Raw genomic sequence first — 17,467 nt, 5'->3', positions numbered from 1 at the left:
GGGCCCCTACCAGAAATTCGTTGCGCCGCCCTTGGGGGCAAAAAACGGTGAAAGCTAACGTACGAAATCAGAGGGCAGCACACGGTGCGATCGCGCGATCCTGCCTGTGAGCAATCTCCCAACTCATCTCTGCTAACGTACGAAACCAGAGGGCAGAACAGGACGCGATCACACGTTCCTGCCCGTGAGCAATCTTCCAACTAATCTCTCTCTCTGATTTACTGTGAAAAAGTATGAAAATGACCTAGGGTATTTTACTTATTCCACCCTGATTTCAATGAAAGCAGATACACGTGCTAGTTTCGGCGGTTGGGGAACACGCGTCTAATGAAGGTTATTTTTAAGCAACTTGAAATGTTAACAGAACCAGTGCTAAGCAACTGTGCGTCAGATTTTGGATTGCCGGCTGCAGAACAAAATGCGGTTAGTATGATTTATTCATGGCTGTTCATTTTTGTAGTCTATTATTGTACATCAGTTAATTTAATATTTATTTTAAAGCTTTTGCAATCACTGGGAGCACCGCATGTAGAATCCTTCAATTATATGCTGGAGGCTGGTTTGATGGAGAGTATACAGAATATTGAACCAGTGTTTTTAACTTTACCTAATGGAGATAAGGTGGTATTCAAAGTAGACGATGTTACGATCTATCAACCAATGGTGCCGTTGGGTACAATCGGTGTAAAAAATCATAAGATCTACCCTACGGAATGTCGTCAAAGAGGAGCTACATACAAAGCCAAGTTAACTGCAAAAATTTCTTGGTCTATCAATGGCAAACAGCAAGAGAGCTTGGAGAAAGATTTGGGAGAAATTCCTATTATGGTTAAGGTATCAAATTCCTAAAATCTGGCCTGTTAACACTAGAAATTTATTGTATAATTTCTAACAGTTCAATGTTTGTAACAGAAATTTAATGTGACATAATATTATCATTTTTATAGTCCAACCGGTGTCATTTAAACAAATTGTCTCCAGCAGAATTAGTGACTCATGGAGAACACGAGCAGGAATGGGGAGGTTATTTTGTAGTTAAAGGTCATGAAAGACTGATCAGAATGTTGTTATTGACTCGTAGAAACTATCCTATTACGGTTCGGCGATCTGGATGGAAAGCTCGAGGGATTCAATTTAGCGATATGGGTCTTCTTTTAAGGAGTGTGACAGATGATGGCAGTGCAGTGGTAAATAACTTTTTCTTATCGCTACTGATCCATTACTTATATATTCTTTAATTTTGTTATTTTTTTTCTTACAGACCAATACGTTGCATTACGTCACAGATGGATCTGTAAAGTTAATGTTTTCACACAGAAAAGTTCTTTACTATGTTCCTTTAATTTTAATGCTGAAATGTCTACTTGATGTTTCGGATAAATATATATTTAATTTACTGACTGCCGGAAATGAAGATGACTTGTATTATAGGGGATGTATACTAAATATGCTACGAGCTGTTCATGACGAAGGCTTGCATAATCATAATCAATGTAAAGCATATATCGGAAGGATGTTCAGGATTAAATTTTTTGAATTACCAATAGATATAACAGACAGTGAAATTTGTGACTTCATTATCAGGTACATTATTCTTAAAATATATCTGAATTCCAAAGGTATTCCAGTTATCAACAATTACAGTATTACTTCTGTCAATTTTAGAAAGTGCATTGCCATTCATTTAGATGAACCTGACGATAAATTTAATTTACTTGCCTTTATGACTCAAAAATTATTTGCTTTTGCTAATAACAAATGTGCTGTCGAGGGTGCAGATGCTGTAATGATGCAGGAATGTTTACTTGGAGGCTACTTATATCTGCAGGTTCTGAAAGAGAAATTATATTCGTGGTTGGTGGGTTTAAAAGCCACGGTTACAAAGCGTATGAAAAATACTGGAAGTGCATATGCATTAACTGTGCGTGAGTATCGTTTTCTAAGTTCGATTATTTAGATAAATATACGGATCGTCAATTAATAACATTCTGATAGTGTCATATTATGATTTTACATTATAATTTCACTTTTGCTTTCCAGAGGAAATGTTGACCGCTTTAAAATATTGTGGTACTCTTGAAACGCAAATGGAAAATTTTGTGGCTACTGGAAATATAAAAAGTAATTCTGGACTTGGCTTGATGCAAAATACAGGTCTTACGATAGTAGCAGAGAACATAAACAGAATGCGTTACATGAGTCATTTTCGAGCGATTCACAGGGGTTCGTTCTTCCAAGAGATGAGGACCACCGAAGCTAGACAATTGTTGCCAGATGCTTGGGGTATGATGCTTAACATTTAATTAGTATTAAGTGGCATTTGATTAATGAAACTTCATTATAATTTTCAGGCTTTATCTGTCCCGTTCATACACCGGATGGAACGCCTTGTGGCCTCCTGAATCATCTTACCATGAACTGTATAGTTACTAAACATCCAGATAAGAAATTGGTAGCTGGTATTCGTACTGTACTCATGGATTTGGGAATGCTGCCACTATCAATTGCTAAGAATTCTAAGGATACCTACACTGTGATGTTGGATGGAAACATAATAGGTCATCTAGAGAATAATATCGTAGCTAGAGTTGTGGATAAACTCCGTATTATAAAAATTGCCGGAAAAAAGGTAATTTTTAATTTACACGTCCGTAATCTGCAGTAAGGAGTCACTCAAACATTGACTGCACATTTCAGATACCATCGACACTAGAAATAGTTTTGGTCCCTAAGAAAAGTGTGCCTTCTCAATATCCAGGTTTATATTTGTTCACTGGTCCGTCTCGAATGATGAGGCCTGTAATAAATCTAGTTGCTAATAATGTCGAGTTAATTGGTACGTTTGAACAAGTTTATATGGATATCTGCATAACACCTGAAGAGGCATATAATGGGGTAAATCAATGCTTCTCCGAGATGTCAAATAATAATAATAATAATAATAAATAATTCTAATAGAATACGTATTCTTGATGAATACATTATGTTCGATACATTAAATTTGATTTTCCTTCAGCTAACAACTCACCAAGAACTATCAAAAACTGGCTTCATCAGCAATCTAGCGAGTCTTATACCGATGCCAGATTGCAATCAAAGTCCTAGGAATATGTATCAGTGTCAAGTAAGTTTTACCTAATAAATTGTTCCATTAAATTACTCTTAATAAAGTAGACTCACTTAACTTTTTTTATTTAGATGGGTAAACAGACAATGGGCACACCCTGTCACACATGGCATCTGCAATCGGAGACAAAACTGTACAGATTACAAACCCCTGCAACGCCGCTTTTCAGACCAGTTCATCATGACAATATCAACATGGATGAGTATGCAATGGGCACTAATGCTATAGTAGCTGTTATTTCTTACACGGTACGAGAACTATAAATGACTTATTTCATTACTACAATTTCTAAAAACAATAATATATATTTAGGGATACGATATGGAAGATGCAATGATAATAAATAAAGCTGCATATGAAAGAGGTCTTGCTCATGGGATGATATATAAGTCGGAATTTGTTGATCTCAAAGACCAGAAGAGTTATTTTTGTCGAAATCCTGATAGCCCCGAGTTAGCAGACAAATTGGACCCCGATGGTTTGCCCATACTTGGTACAACAATTAAATTCAACGATTTTTACTACAGGTAACGTATCCGTTTCATAAATTATTTCTTCCAGTAATGAAAAAGTATAACATTTTTATTATTCGATAGTTATTACGACGCAGAACAAGCCAGATACCGCGTAGGCAAATACAAAGGAAAGGAGGATGTTTATGTTGATAACGTTCGACTTTGCGGTACTCTGCAGGCTACTTTTCCTAGAAGAGCCTGTATAACATTTCGCGTTCCAGTTAGTATAAATCAAATTTTATTTAATAATAATTTAATAGAAAAGTAACCTTAAGACAGAATGATAATGGTTCAAACTATAATTCCAGCGTAACCCCAGCGTTGGAGACAAATTTGCTTCAAGGGCTGGTCAGAAAGGCATTTGTTCGCAAAAGTGGCCTGCAGAGGATTTGCCTTTCACTGAAACAGGGCTAATTCCAGACATTGTATTTAACCCACATGGTTTTCCAAGTCGAATGACCATCGGTGAGCAACATTGAAATAATTTTCAACCATACTTTATTGAGACTTATGTTGTTATCTTCTTTCACCAAGCTATGATGATAGAAGTCATGGCTGGTAAATCAGCAGCTCTTCATGGCTTGGTGCACGATGCAACACCTTTCAGATTTTCTGAAGAAGACACCGCAGCTGATTTCTTTGGGAAACTGTTGGAACGAGGTGGATATAATTATTATGGGACGGAGAGAATGTATTCTGGTATAAATGGTCGTGAGATGACAGCTAATATTTTCTGCGGTGTTGTGCATTATCAGAGATTACGACACATGGTATCGGACAAGTGGCAGGTCTGTAATAGATACCAGTTAATCAAATTCGTTATTCAAATTGTCGATTAGTTTAATGTTAAATCATTAATGCAAATGTTAGACTATTCATGCAGTTAATTAAAATATAGTTAAAATAAATACCAGGTCAGAAGCACCGGGCCAATTGATGTTTTAACGAGACAGCCAATTAAGGGACGTCGGAGATGTGGGGGTGTAAGATTTGGAGAGATGGAACGAGACTCCTTGATTTCACATGGCTGTGCATACTTACTTCAGGATCGCTTATTCCACTGTTCTGACAAAACTACGGTAATTAGACATTACTAATATAATCGTCAAATCGGAGATGTTATAGTATCTGGATGTCATTCTGCACATATAATGTTATATATTATTTCTCTAACTTATTTCAGACAATGGTGTGTAAAAAGTGTGGCACCTTATTAGGACCTGTGATGGACGTAGTGTTAAATGAGTCTGGTGAAGGAGAGAAAAGAACCAGGTGTCGTCTCTGTGGAGATGGCGGAGTAGTTGCAGAAGTTGACATACCTTATATATTCCGATATCTTGTAACTCAACTCACTTCTTGTAATATCAACGTGAAATTAACGTTTTCTGAAGAATAAAATACCTTTCTTACAGTTTCATATTGAAATTAACTTAAAACAGCAACGCTTAATTGTTTATTAATACTGCGATAAAATTTCCCATAATGCTACATATAGTGTAACAGTATTGCGCATCTATCGTTAAATACCAGCTACATACGCCCACACACATTCGCACACACCTATTTATATGCACTGTATTGTACAAGGGAAATTATTAACGCGAGATAGGCATATGAATATATACATATTTATATAATACATATAATTCCATGGTCTTTTGAGGGCTATTAAGCAAAAGAACGGAGAATTGCATTCAACTTCTGCAGCATGGAAGGTTAGATGTAAAAGGTGGTTTAAACATGTTTACGATAATAACAGTTACTCTCTTCATGACACGAGGACGTAAATACGACATTTCCAACAACATAGACAATGAATTTTGTTTAAATTCTCGAGTACGAGGTATGTTATCTGACTTTTTCTTTGTTGATTTTCAATAACTTGTACCGAAATTCCCTATTTCGTTTACCAGTAATGCTTCGTTAAGATGCGAATAAATCGGACCTATCAACCGTATAATACAAATAGAATACCAACTCGAATGCGGCTTCGAGATGCAACGATATTATAAAGCTATGTTCTTGAAGGAAGGGACTAACAGCAATTACACAACGTCCCGGTTCTAATATCCAAATTCATTCCTATGCTTTCGCAGGGACTTGTGCTCCTGATTTGGTTCCCGGAGCTCCTGGAGCTCCAGTTTGTTCTTTCTCTAACTGCTTTCCCAGGTATTCCCTATTAAAAAAAATCAGTATTTGATTTGAATAAAAATTAAACTTTACGGTTTATTGTTATTAGTTGAACTACATTAATACAAGAAATAAATTTCTTACCAATTGTGCACCATAAGTTTTTGCACTGCAAGCAGGGCTTCGTAACGTACATTTGGATCTTCATGACTAAGCAGCTGCATTACACGCTGCTTACCCCCTAGTTGTTCGATGATACTTAAAGTATACAGAAACATTTTTGTAACGTTAGAAAAAGATTTGCATAAAACTTGTAAATTGCATGAATATTAATCATTAACGTACTTCTTGCCTCGTGGATAATGCCGTACATATTCTCCTACGTCGAAACTAGCTACACTAAGAACAAGGGGATCCTTGCTGGTCTCCAGTAAATGGACCAAAATACGAAGAAGTTCATAATTCTTTTCGTTGAGACGACTAGCGTTCTCTCTCCAAAATTTGCCTGATTTGTGAACTGGAGACCACTCAAGACGTCCGGATTTCACTTCTGTAGAATACTCATCGAAGGAACTGAGATCCTGAACCGAAGCTTGTAATTTATCATTCAAGAACTCGATGTCACCGGTGATATCTTCATCGTCGAATTTTCGTTGGCCTAAGATGGAAAGCTGTTTGAGCACTTTGCATTGCACCATAGCAATGCAGTGTTCTTTTGCTACTTGACCATCTTCAACTTTTTCGATCAGATTCTATTCAATAGTACAAAATAAAATTACACTTTCGAAAAAAGATAAACATCAGCTTACATTTTAATTAATTATACTCTTACCCTAAATACAGCAAGAATTATGCGAGTAACTTTTTCCTTGACAGAGTCACTCAAGATGTCAGCAAGAATTGGAATGACGTTGAACCTTTAATGAGAGTAATAACAAATGGTTTGCGAAGACAACATAATATAAAAAGAATCGCTTATCACACTTTAATACACAATAGTGATAAAGTACTAACTTGTTCATCTTCTCCGCTAGTAAAGGGTTGAAAGTGAGAACCCAGAGGCAGAAAATTAATTGATACTGCACTTGGAAGTTTACTCTGCCAGAGAGAACACTTAAAAGTGTAGATATCCCATCGACGGAGACGAATGCAAACCGATACTCATCATGGCGTAGCATCATCTGCAGGCATCGAGCCACTGACTGGATGTACTCATTATTCTAGATAAAAAAGCGAGTTATTACTACTTTTATTATCCATAATAAATAATATATGAAATAGTATAAAGCTATGCTTTAATTACTTAATCTACAAATTTAGTCTACTTACGTGAAATGGTAAAATAGACTAAAATACGATACTTATTAAAGAGTAATGAATTTTTCAAACAGTACATACAGATAAGGTAAGGTATGGCAGGGACGCTATGTATAAATTTAAATCAACAAGGATGAGGTATGTGCTTTGTGTGTGTGAGAACTGTCATGCTCTTCACTTAGTCGTTCCTTAATGTAGAATGAAAGGAGACTCGAGGAAGAAATGGAATGAGATTTTGCGAAACCAACCGGGTTGAGCAATTCGTGCATCTCATTGGCCTCTCCGGCTTCATTGGGTGTTTGGTCCTGTACTACTTCCACATGCAAGGGTGCCTCCTGAAGGGCTTCAAACTAAAAACCCGTTCAATTCATCGTATCTCGAAGTACTGTATAATAGTATGAAAAAAAAAAAATAAACACTTTACCCAAACCGCAACCTTGCAAAGCAACACGGATTTGCAACAATTATATATCAGAAAGAGAAATTTTCGTATGAAAGAATGCTACTATTTTAGCATAAGTTTAATGGGAATGCTATTTAAAGTATCATTAGAATGTGAAGAACGATCATTTGAAGTATGTTACGAATAATTAAGACAAGACACTACATAAATTACATAATTTTCTTTAATGTGTTATCTATTGTCTATGTTATGAATTAAGATATCGAAGAATGACCTTCCTATTAGGGATGTACAGTTACGGAAGACAAAGAGAGTTTGAAACTATCTGTGTATATGTGCAAATGGAGTAGTGGATCTTCCAATTGAGAAACGAAAGAAAAGCGAGAAAGCATGCAGGGATGAAGCAGATAACTGCAGAACTGACTACTAGCTACCAAAATCTAAATACGACAAGTATCTTACAAATATCCTGAAACAAATTATAAATTATTCAAACAAGGATAATTGCCTGGAACTGTACTAACAGAAATACTGTGACGATAATACTAATACTAGTATAACACTAGTTTATGGTATTTAAAACCAATCAATGATAATTATGTATTATGATTTAGAGCTATATTAGATGTTATATTTAGGGTTTATAAATGAGTATTATTTTTCTGATAAAAGTACTATAAAAAATGTCAATATTCTAGATGTTAGTTACGTTGAAATTGCATATTAACTTACGCTCAGTTTTAATTGATCCTTCAGCCACGTCAAGTAAAATTGAAGATCAGTCTTTTCCATAAGTTCATGTCCCCAACATGCTAATTTTGCAATGATACGAGAAGTCATATTCATAATAAATCCATCCTGTCTATTAAGTAAATTTAAAAATGGTCCCCACATAGATTCCCGTTTTCGTGAAGAATGCTCACGGAAAATCTCAACACGACTGCGATCCTCCTGTAGACAGAATTTTCTCGCATACAACTTACCATGTTTCAAAAATAATTATACATCCTATAAGTACCTGTAGCATATCGTCGATCATTGTGAGAATGTACTGAATAGTTTGATCTTTAGAAACGTGCCCCAATAAATTCAAAAACGTCTTCGCTGCTTGATTCGGATTTTCTTTCAACTTAGCTTCTCGCACAGAAGCATCACTGGTATCGAAAGCAACTATGAAGTCGTAGTCTTCTTTAGAAATCATCTGAGACCTTGTGACAAATAGAAATCCTTGTGAACACTTTCTCACTTGCCATTACAAAAATTGCACTTTAAATTGAGATATACCCACTGAAGATAGGATTGCCAGTTAATACGTTGACTCCGTATGTCTGCAGCCTGTTGTTGCAATACGCTAGTAGCAGCAAGCATATCTAAACAGAAACAACAACAAAATTTAAATACAGTTTACATATAAATTTGTAATATTCACAACTTACTATAATAATGCTCCACATTAGAAGTACCAAAATACCAAAAATTCGTAATGAATCCGCAAGTATTTTTCACACAATTATTCTTATATTAGACATATACTCAATATGGGAGGGGCTTGGTTAAGCAATAAATGTTTTGCGTTACACTTACCAATTTTCTCATCTGGAAGAGTAGGAATGATTTCTTTAATATTTGTTCGATCCGCCATGATTTCGTTTTTTCTGGCACTCTAGATGAAAATTGCTTGACTGTCACAGTATTCTATAAATTTTATAATATTCTAACAGTCGCAGCGCCCTTTACGGATTTTGCTCCGTTTTATTCGCTCCGCGGAGATCTCGAAGCTCACGATTTTCTACACCTATGGATACACCTCCATTCGTGGGAGTTTGTCAGCTGCTCGATCACGAGACATTACAGTGTAGCCAACACAACGAGCAAAAAACGCAAGAAAACATTTTCGACTTTGCACATCTCCTGTCGACCAACTTGACATCTCGGTACGGCGGGAAAAATTCAAATCTGACGCGTTTTGTTGACTATTTTTCAATTAATTATTACAGGTAAACTGTGCGTCGTAGAAAAAAATAGTACAGGACTTTCCAACTGCATTTTGAACAAGGAAAGCATTGTATCAGAGATGAATCTGATTATATAAACCATAGGCATGAATTCTGATTCACCCTACATCAACCTAACCACAACTCGAGGCGCGGAATTCAAATCCCGCGCTCCCATGCAAATCTGCAGTGCTTGCGCGCCCAAGGACCGACCATGAATCAACTCGTACGTACTTCGATCATTTCAATAATGTCAATGTCTCGAACTATACCTCTAATATCTCGAATACAACATTAATAAAACACGTTCTTTTTAATTCCTCCTGTTCGTATATCCTGCGACGCAGCATGATTCGCAGTCGGCCTGCAACTCACCCATAATTTCCCTGGCTCCACGAGTTTGAATAAATCATAATAGATATAATATAGCAAGGTAATAGAGGAAATGGAGTAAAATTACGACAGACCAGCTTTTCTAAAAATTCTCTATTGATTTAGCCTAGGACAAGGAGAACCGCGCAGTCCCCACTTCGAGTCGAGCCGAGTCTCTGGATGAAATCAATATGAGGTGGACGGCGCGCGACAGGCATCCTCGGTGAAGTTCATTTCTACGCTGAAGAAGCGACATCCCGAGTCCCGCGAACCGTTAGCGATTCTTCTGGAACATCAAGAAGCAGGACGAATGTTCAGCCGAGGAGTTATCTGGTATTTTTACCCCCGATATTTTAAAATCCCCCGGTGAAGTCAATGCGCGACCTTGCTTGGCCGCCCCCGGTCTCCCTGTAATCTCAAAGATCGATCGCCTGTCAATTACGGCCTTTATCGTCGCATGTGCGCTGGAATTCCCTGAAAAGGAAAAATCCCCCTGAAAAGGGAATCCGAAACATGGGGGCGGTCTAAACGAAGAGGTGCCGCGAAAATGAGCCTATCCGGCCGGACCGGGTCAAGGTTTTGTTGTTGAAGAATTCGAGAGAAAGAGCCGCCAAAATGTTGGAGCTCGTCCTCGTTTTCGTCCTGGCCCCGTTGACGGGAGGGTCCTTACCTCCAGATGATAATGTCCTTCACATTGGCGGGATATTCCCTATCGCCGGAGAAGGAGGCTGGCAAGGAGGCCAGGTGGGTTCCAAGTGGAAATATCCTATTTTTGGAGTATCCGCCTACTTTAATTATTGATGTTTTCATTTTATACTTTTGGTCTCAGGAATAGATCCTGCTATCCCTTTGTAATTACCTCTGTTTCGCTTTTAGGCTTGCATGCCTGCGGCGAATCTGGCTCTGGATGATGTTAATAAGAAGAAAGATCTACTACCAGGCTTCACCTTGAAACTGCATTCAAATGATAGTGAGGTAAATATCTTCATATGATGTTCAAGTCTGTGAAGATATTGAACCTTGTAAAAACATCTATGAATTCAATAGATCATGCAGTCTTCACTTTACTAATTGAACTCTTCTTCGTTGTATATTGAAACAATATTCATAAAATTTCTACACTTTTGGTTCATGGGGTTGTAGTATAATCATTAATCTGATGTCTAAAAAGTAAATCAGTATACATTTATATTTTCCTAAATAAATTAAAAATTTCACGAAATCGTGTTATAATTTTGGGAAATTGTGCAGAAAAGTTATTAGACTTGTGTGCTAAACTTATAACACGTGTTATAAAACTATCATTTTTTGAAAGCGTATATAGACGCGTACTGTGTAAAAGAAATTATTTCCTACGTTTGTTGTGTGATGTTTAAGTTAATGTTTTCATAGTGCGAGCCAGGTTTAGGTGCGTCCGTCATGTACGACTTACTCTACAATCAGCCTCAGAAATTAATGCTATTAGCAGGATGTAGTACGGTTTGCACAACCGTTGCCGAAGCGGCGAAAATGTGGAATCTAGTTGTCGTAAGTACAGGACCCACGTCTAAATAATATTATAACGTAAAAATTACACTAATTATGATTGTTACTAATTTCTTTCGCTTAAACGTGTATTTGTAAATTATTCGCAGCTCTGTTACGGTGCCTCATCTCCAGCATTATCCGATAGAAATAGATTTCCGACTCTCTTTCGGACTCATCCCTCAGCTACGGTGCACAACCCCACAAGGATAAAATTGTTGCAAAAGTTTGGCTGGTCTCGCGTAGCCATTTTACAGCAAGCCGAAGAAGTGTTCATATCTGTAAGTTTGTCGGCATTTATTATTTCCTATCTCGAAATAATTTATAATCATTCTTTTCGTCACATTTTGCAGACCGTGGAGGACCTAGAAGCTCGTTGCAAGGAAGCTGGAATCGAAATAGTAACGCGCCAGAGTTTTCTTTCCGACCCTTCGGACGCAGTCAGGAACTTACGTCGTCAAGATGCCAGAATAATCGTGGGCCTCTTCTACGTGGTTGCTGCAAGACGCGTTCTTTGCGAACTTTACCATCAGAACCTTTATGGCAAGAGTTACGTATGGTTCTTTATCGGCTGGTACGAGGACAACTGGTTCGAGGTCAACCTCGACAAGGAGGGCATCACCTGCACCAAGGAACAAATGCGACAAGCTGCAGAAGGTCATCTAACCACCGAAGCTCTTATGTGGAACCAGAACAACGAGACAACGATAAGCGGAATGACCTCGGAAGATTTTAGGCAGAGGTTGAACAAAATGCTGAAAGAGGATGGTTACGATATCGACAACAACAGATATCCTGAAGGCTACCAGGAAGCTCCGCTGGCATACGATGCCGTGTGGTCCGTGGCTCTGGGTGAGTGAGATTTATAATTTAACTATCCCTGAATATTTTTTAAAACAAAGATAAAAGTCTACTTTCTAAATCGCAGCGTTTAATAAAACAATGGAGAAGCTTAGTAAATCCGGCAAAAGCTTGAAGAACTTCACGTACACGGACAAGGAGATCGCGGATGAGATTTATTCGGCTATAAATTCGACGCAATTTCTTGGCGTATCCGTAAGTTGTTCCTGTGGATGAAAGAAACGTCTTTTATCCTTATCAATTCTTATTGATCAAGTGAGAATATGTAAAATCGCACGTTTTCACGAAAAGAGTCTTCCTTTTCCAGGGTTACGTGGCTTTCAGTTCCCAAGGTGATCGAATCGCCTTAACGCAGATCGAACAGGTGATAGACGGGAAGTATGTAAAGTTGGGATACTACGACACACAGAGTGACAACCTGACCTGGCACAATATGGAGCGTTGGATCGGAGGCAAGGTTCCACAAGACAGGACGATAGTGAAGAAAGTTTTAAGAACGGTGTCCCTGCCACTCTTCATATCCATGTGCACCTTATCATCGGTGGGTATCGTGATAGCGATGGCGCTAATTGTGTTCAACATCTGGAACAGGCATCGAAGGTAATTCCCAAGAGTGTCCTTTCGCCAGATGAATTAAAGGATTTTACCAATGACTGCATTTTCATTATTCTAGGGTCATCCTTTCATCCCATCCAGTATGCAACACGATCATGTTGGTGGGAGTGATAGCTTGCCTCGTGTCTGTATTTTTACTGGGAATGGACGGCAGATTCGTGTCTCCATGGGAATACCCTGGAGTATGTCAGGCAAGGGCCTGGATATTGTCCACAGGATTCACCCTTGCATTTGGCGCAATGTTCAGCAAAGTTTGGCGAGTACACCGATTGACGACAAAGACGAAAGCCGACCAGGCCAAAGTACATACACAGGGATTTAAATGCCTCCTGTATTTTCGTTGGTTTTATTTATTTATTTCCATGTTCCACAGTTATACATGGCCAAACAGAAGGTGTCTTCTGTGCAGAAGAAGGTCCAGCCTTGGAAACTGTATACGATGGTCAGTGCCCTGTTAGCTATCGATGTCGTTATCCTCGGCATTTGGCAAGGGCTAGATCCACTGCAGAGAACGATCGAAGTCTTTCCTTTGGAGTCGCCACCTTTCGGAGACGACGATGCTCGCATCAGACCCGAATTGGAGCATTGCGAGAGCGAACACAATGGCATGTGGCTTGGTAAGCTCAGCTTTTTTTATTACTTCTTGAAAGGAAGAACAATTTTGACAAATACATGTCTGTTTTAGGACTAGTATACGGCTACAAAGGGGTGGTCTTGGTCTTCGGTCTATTTTTGGCATACGAGACCAGGAGCATCAAGGTGAAACAAATTAACGATTCGAGATACGTTGGCATGTCAATTTACAATGTGGTCGTGCTTTGTCTGATCACTGCTCCAGTGACCATGGTCATTGCCAGCCAGCAAGATGCCAGCTTCGCATTTGTCGCGTTAGTCATCGTGTTTTGCTGTTTTCTGAGTATGGCTCTAATTTTCGTACCTAAAGTCATCGAAGTCATTAGACATCCGAAAGACAAAGCCGAGTCTAAGTACAACCCAGACGTAGGAATCTCCAAAGAGGACGAAGAACGGTATCAGAAACTTTTGAGCGAAAACGACGAGCTGGTGAAACTTATCTCAGCGGTGAGATTCATACTTCGTCATTTAACATTAATACACATATAACAAAAATTAAATATCCTATCTTGAATGCACATTATAAGCTGTTTCAACGAAATGTTAATTGGCTATCGGTATTTATACGGTGAATGACATTAATATTTATTTTATAGAAGGAGGAAAAGATCAGGGCACTGAAACAGAAAGTTGCTGAACGGGACGCATTAAGAGGAGGAGGAAACATCCCTAAGGATTCTCTGATAGTTGCCGATTTCGTCACGGGAGAAGGAACTTCAGACAGCGCTATCGGTGGGGGAATTTCTGTTTACACCAGATCCTCTCGAGCTTCTGCTTCTGATTTCGAGTTTTCTGAATCTTACCTATGAACTGCCTGCCTTCGACTCTATCGGGGTTTAAGCTTTCACAATTCGTACGTCTTAAATACCACTGACTAGTCAGGACTTATACCGCCGAAACGCATCGTTAGGTTCATTTTAACTTCTTGGAAATTACGGTAGAAATTGGAAACTCTCTCCGTTATTCCTCCTTTTTAGTTCCGCTGTAGACTCGTACTCGTTTAAACTCGACGTCTCTGTACTTCCAATACTGTGTGCACCCAGATAGTTGTACGTCTCGAATGAATCGGGATAAAAAAAAAAGATATCATATCAATGTTCTAAAGCGTGGTGTGCTTGGAGATGACTAAACGCGAATAACTCGAGTCAATTATTCTCCGTTTCTTCCTCTTTTCAATATTACATTCTCAATTTTGTATACAATTGCGGTAGTACATTATGGAATTGCATACGTGACCACGCACGTAGATATCCGCTTTATTCAATTGCAATCGGAACTGAAAAATGAAATCAATGGAACAATCATATGTTCGCTTTTCAGTTGACTAATTCGTACCTGAAAATATCGAAATTCAATTCTCCAAGCACCCTGCCGATTTATGTAATCGCCGTGTAAATGTGAACGTGTTGAATGTATGCCAGGTCTTACATGTAAAACGAGCGAGTACGCAGACGTCACGGTGATTGACAAGAGTTGTTTTCGGTTGCCCACTTTTTTTTCCGCCATAGCATTTAAAGCGCCTCCACCAAAGCATAATCAAACGTTGGCCTAACACGCTTGTCACTAACACGTACAACGACTATTATGTTCGATCAACGCTGAGATATTTAATCATTTTAAATGTTCAGTATCTCATTAGCCAATCTACCGAGCTTCTTGCTTCAATTTTCAACTCTTGACCGAAAAGGCTTAAGACGGACACGGTGCTTCACTTTGTACGTGCATTTCTAAGCCCAGGTTTTAGGTACCTTCATAACTCGTGTCTATTGGAAACTAGCGATACGGACCAAGATATTTTCGAGGAAGATATCGACAAATGACTTTAGCGTCGTCGACTCTTTCGCGAAAGCAGCGTTAAGTTCGCGTCCACAACGTTCATGATCGTAACATCGAAACATACGAATTGCCACATCTCAATCTTACGGGTCCAAAAAGACAGAGGTTTAAAAAGAGAGGATATATCACAGCTTTCTGAGAGTACAAGCGTTTAACTGGAAACCGATCGATTGTAATTACTCGGGGAGACCGTCGTTTTATTCTTGAAACGAGACGTCGCACCCGCCCTAACGAGGATTACTTAAAATTAGAGAAATACTAAGCATTAGATAACGGAAACCGTAGAAACATGGAATAACTGCCAGTGTGTGAGACTTCCGACGAGTGTTATATACATATAATTTTAATTTTTCGAAAAGTACTCGCTTATCTCGGAAATGACTCTGGCTAGAGCCTTGCGTAACCCAGGTGTTAAAGCCCTACGTTAGAGAAATGAATCGAAGCGATTGCAATTAAATCTCGTTAGACAATGCCATTGACGATTAGTCGATTAATGTAAACCTCATGAAGCCTGCTCCCAAATTGAACTACTTCTTAAATACCCTGTTAACTTAATTAGCTGCCCTCACGCCATTGATAAAAGGAACCAATCTAAAATATGCTAACGAGATTTAAACGCTTTTCTAACTCGACCATTCATAGATGCTTAATTTGGGAGTCTTGATGAGGTGGCGCGTTTCGCCGAGTCCCATTGTGGAAATTCTGTATATCGGTGTAGCTTCTTTTAAGACGTTCGTGTCGATTTTCAATATCGGAATCGGCAGCGGATTCGCCTAGATGCAGCCACGTGATTCCTAGATTGGAGCTATTTATGAATGGGAGAACATTACTCGTCCAATTTCCCCTTGATCGATGGTTTCAAGAATGTCGCTTTTGACTTTCTGTTTCCAGAGACGGACCACGTCGGCTGACCGAAGGACCGCAACGATCGGGCGAAAAAGCAATATAAGCTAACGGGCTAAAACAGCTTTCGAGGAAGCTACCTTCTAAAACTACCGTAAACTATTAACAGCCACTGTCACGCCATTCGTTTTAGGTAGAAACTTGCAGCTCCGTGGAAATGTAATCATTCAACGAGGAGGTCGAATGTGCGCGCGGAAGTACTCGATGTACCTACTCGAGTACCCGTACTGAAATGTCGTACGATAAATAAGGTGTAATGTCCTTTCCTGTTTTTCTTATCTTCAATTTTCAACGGCAAATGAGAGAATTGTCAACGTATTAACGGGATTTGACTGCAATTCGACGATCGTAAACGTAGCCTGCGTGTGTCTGTCGTGTAGACTCAGACGATTCCTCGTCTTTAAAAGGATATTCATTTACATAACGTCAAACATCCGTATGTGGAATATCCAGGGAGTAAGGCTTTTCGCCAGAATTTTTCTATTTTTTCCTGCGACTCGACCGTCATAACGATGTCCTCGATTTATTTTCAGGTTCATGGCGTAATCCGCAAACGGTACGTTGCGCGACGTAATATCACAGAAGTATTATCGAAATGTTGATGGAAGCATCTTATATGTACGTTAGGAAATGGAGATATTTATTTAAGTTTTTGTAAATTATAAAATTCATTCAAGATTGAGACGACCCGGTCCTTTTACCGCCCGACTCCCCCTGGCTCGTGATTCGTATAAATTCATATAAATTCTATTTCGAGATTTATTTATGAGAAAAATGTACACGTGTTATACAAGGTTCTATAATATATATTACAAAAGAAATTCTATCGTTAACCCACGATGATTAGTCTGATTTCATGAATTTCTATTATATTCTTCCAAACTTTCTTCTCGAGATCCTATTATTTAATATTAAATATCCGAGTTTCACGGAATCGGATTTGCAATGATTTTACTTAAAACTGCAAAGCATGTACAAAATAAAATTAAGAATCAGGTGCGAGGTCCGTTCCTCAGAGTCTTTTGTACTTCCCAGTTTTATTCACGTAATTACCGATAAAATTGTATATACGTATGTACATACATACAAAATTCGATTTCAAATATGTATCCATTTGCCAGATTTCTTCTTTGTCGACTGGAGTGAACATACTAGCGACATCTGTTATTTGAATCGAGAAAATGGGAACGGAATCGAACATGAAAATTTAACTCAGGAATATCTCTTGTCTTATTTA

At 38.5% G+C, this 17,467-nt stretch overlaps 3 protein-coding genes across 6 annotated transcripts; 2 read left to right on the top strand and 1 right to left on the bottom strand.

Annotated features, from left to right (window-relative positions):
• Nucleotides 1-128: 128 nt before the first annotated feature.
• LOC105703333 (DNA-directed RNA polymerase I subunit RPA2) lies at nt 129-5,056 on the top strand. Of its 2 annotated transcripts, XM_012431654.2 has the most exons (16): nt 129-423; nt 502-834; nt 948-1,187; nt 1,262-1,584; nt 1,666-1,925; nt 2,041-2,283; nt 2,352-2,629; nt 2,698-2,895; nt 3,017-3,124; nt 3,199-3,375; nt 3,440-3,654; nt 3,724-3,862; nt 3,951-4,107; nt 4,177-4,430; nt 4,557-4,721; nt 4,826-5,038. In XM_012431654.2, exons 1-16 carry the CDS (start codon nt 328-330, stop codon nt 5,036-5,038), a joined length of 3,399 nt encoding a protein of 1,132 aa, XP_012287077.1. In that variant the 5' UTR covers nt 129-327. The 2 variants fall into 2 exon arrangements, with proteins under 2 accessions (XP_012287077.1, XP_023288490.1); XM_023432722.1 differs by having other exon boundaries at nt 129-834; nt 4,826-5,056.
• Nucleotides 5,057-5,082: 26 nt separating this feature from the next.
• On the bottom strand, nt 5,083-9,314 carry LOC105703334 (V-type proton ATPase subunit H). Of its 2 annotated transcripts, XM_012431656.2 has the most exons (10): nt 9,077-9,314; nt 8,781-8,862; nt 8,511-8,700; nt 8,225-8,443; nt 7,338-7,439; nt 6,787-6,992; nt 6,605-6,689; nt 6,118-6,524; nt 5,917-6,030; nt 5,083-5,818 (listed from the first exon to the last, which is right to left on the bottom strand). In XM_012431656.2, the coding sequence occupies exons 1-10, from the start codon at nt 9,132-9,134 to the stop codon at nt 5,725-5,727; spliced, it is 1,557 nt and encodes a 518-aa protein (XP_012287079.1). In that variant the 5' UTR covers nt 9,135-9,314; the 3' UTR covers nt 5,083-5,724. The 2 variants fall into 2 exon arrangements, with proteins under 2 accessions (XP_012287079.1, XP_012287080.1); XM_012431657.2 differs by lacking the exon at nt 7,338-7,439 and having other exon boundaries at nt 9,077-9,312.
• Nucleotides 9,315-11,245: 1,931 nt separating this feature from the next.
• On the top strand, nt 11,246-16,939 carry LOC105703335 (gamma-aminobutyric acid type B receptor subunit 1). Of its 2 annotated transcripts, XR_002762225.1 has the most exons (11): nt 11,246-11,385; nt 11,493-11,663; nt 11,736-12,234; nt 12,311-12,438; nt 12,551-12,843; nt 12,917-13,160; nt 13,232-13,475; nt 13,544-13,938; nt 14,088-14,223; nt 16,219-16,686; nt 16,764-16,939. XR_002762225.1 is itself a non-coding variant. In XM_023432723.1 (10 exons), the coding sequence occupies exons 1-10, from the start codon at nt 11,278-11,280 to the stop codon at nt 16,236-16,238; spliced, it is 2,238 nt and encodes a 745-aa protein (XP_023288491.1). In that variant the 5' UTR covers nt 11,246-11,277; the 3' UTR covers nt 16,239-16,939. The 2 variants fall into 2 exon arrangements, 1 of the variants encoding a protein (XP_023288491.1); XM_023432723.1 differs by having other exon boundaries at nt 16,219-16,939.
• The last annotated feature ends 528 nt before the right edge of the window (nt 16,940-17,467 follow it).

This window comes from Orussus abietinus, unplaced genomic scaffold (genome assembly GCF_000612105.2).
Source record: "Orussus abietinus isolate OABI.00-Male unplaced genomic scaffold, Oabi_2.0 scaffold424, whole genome shotgun sequence".
Classification (NCBI taxonomy): Eukaryota; Metazoa; Arthropoda; class Insecta; order Hymenoptera; family Orussidae; genus Orussus; species Orussus abietinus.
This window is presented reverse-complemented; position numbering and strand designations above follow the sequence as displayed.

Excerpts from the sequence above, each read along its gene's own strand:
- LOC105703333 (XM_023432722.1), top strand. The coding sequence starts at position 328 with ATGAAGGTTATTTTTAAGCAACTTGAAATGTTAACAGAACCAGTGCTA. Across the intron at positions 3,125-3,198 it reads GGAATATGTATCAGTGTCAA|ATGGGTAAACAGACAATGGG; the intron begins GTAAGTTTTACC and ends TTTTTTATTTAG. Across the intron at positions 4,108-4,176 it reads TCCAAGTCGAATGACCATCG|CTATGATGATAGAAGTCATG; the intron begins GTGAGCAACATT and ends TCTTTCACCAAG.
- LOC105703334 (XM_012431656.2), bottom strand. The coding sequence starts at position 9,134 with ATGGCGGATCGAACAAATATTAAAGAAATCATTCCTACTCTTCCAGAT. Across the intron at positions 8,863-9,076 it reads TCTTCCAGATGAGAAAATTG|ATATGCTTGCTGCTACTAGC; the intron begins GTAAGTGTAACG and ends GTTTCTGTTTAG. Across the intron at positions 7,440-8,224 it reads AGGATCAATTAAAACTGAGC|TTTGAAGCCCTTCAGGAGGC; the intron begins GTAAGTTAATAT and ends ACGGGTTTTTAG.
- LOC105703335 (XM_023432723.1), top strand. The coding sequence starts at position 11,278 with ATGTACGACTTACTCTACAATCAGCCTCAGAAATTAATGCTATTAGCA. Across the intron at positions 11,386-11,492 it reads AAATGTGGAATCTAGTTGTC|CTCTGTTACGGTGCCTCATC; the intron begins GTAAGTACAGGA and ends AATTATTCGCAG. Across the intron at positions 13,939-14,087 it reads TGGTGAAACTTATCTCAGCG|AAGGAGGAAAAGATCAGGGC; the intron begins GTGAGATTCATA and ends TTTATTTTATAG.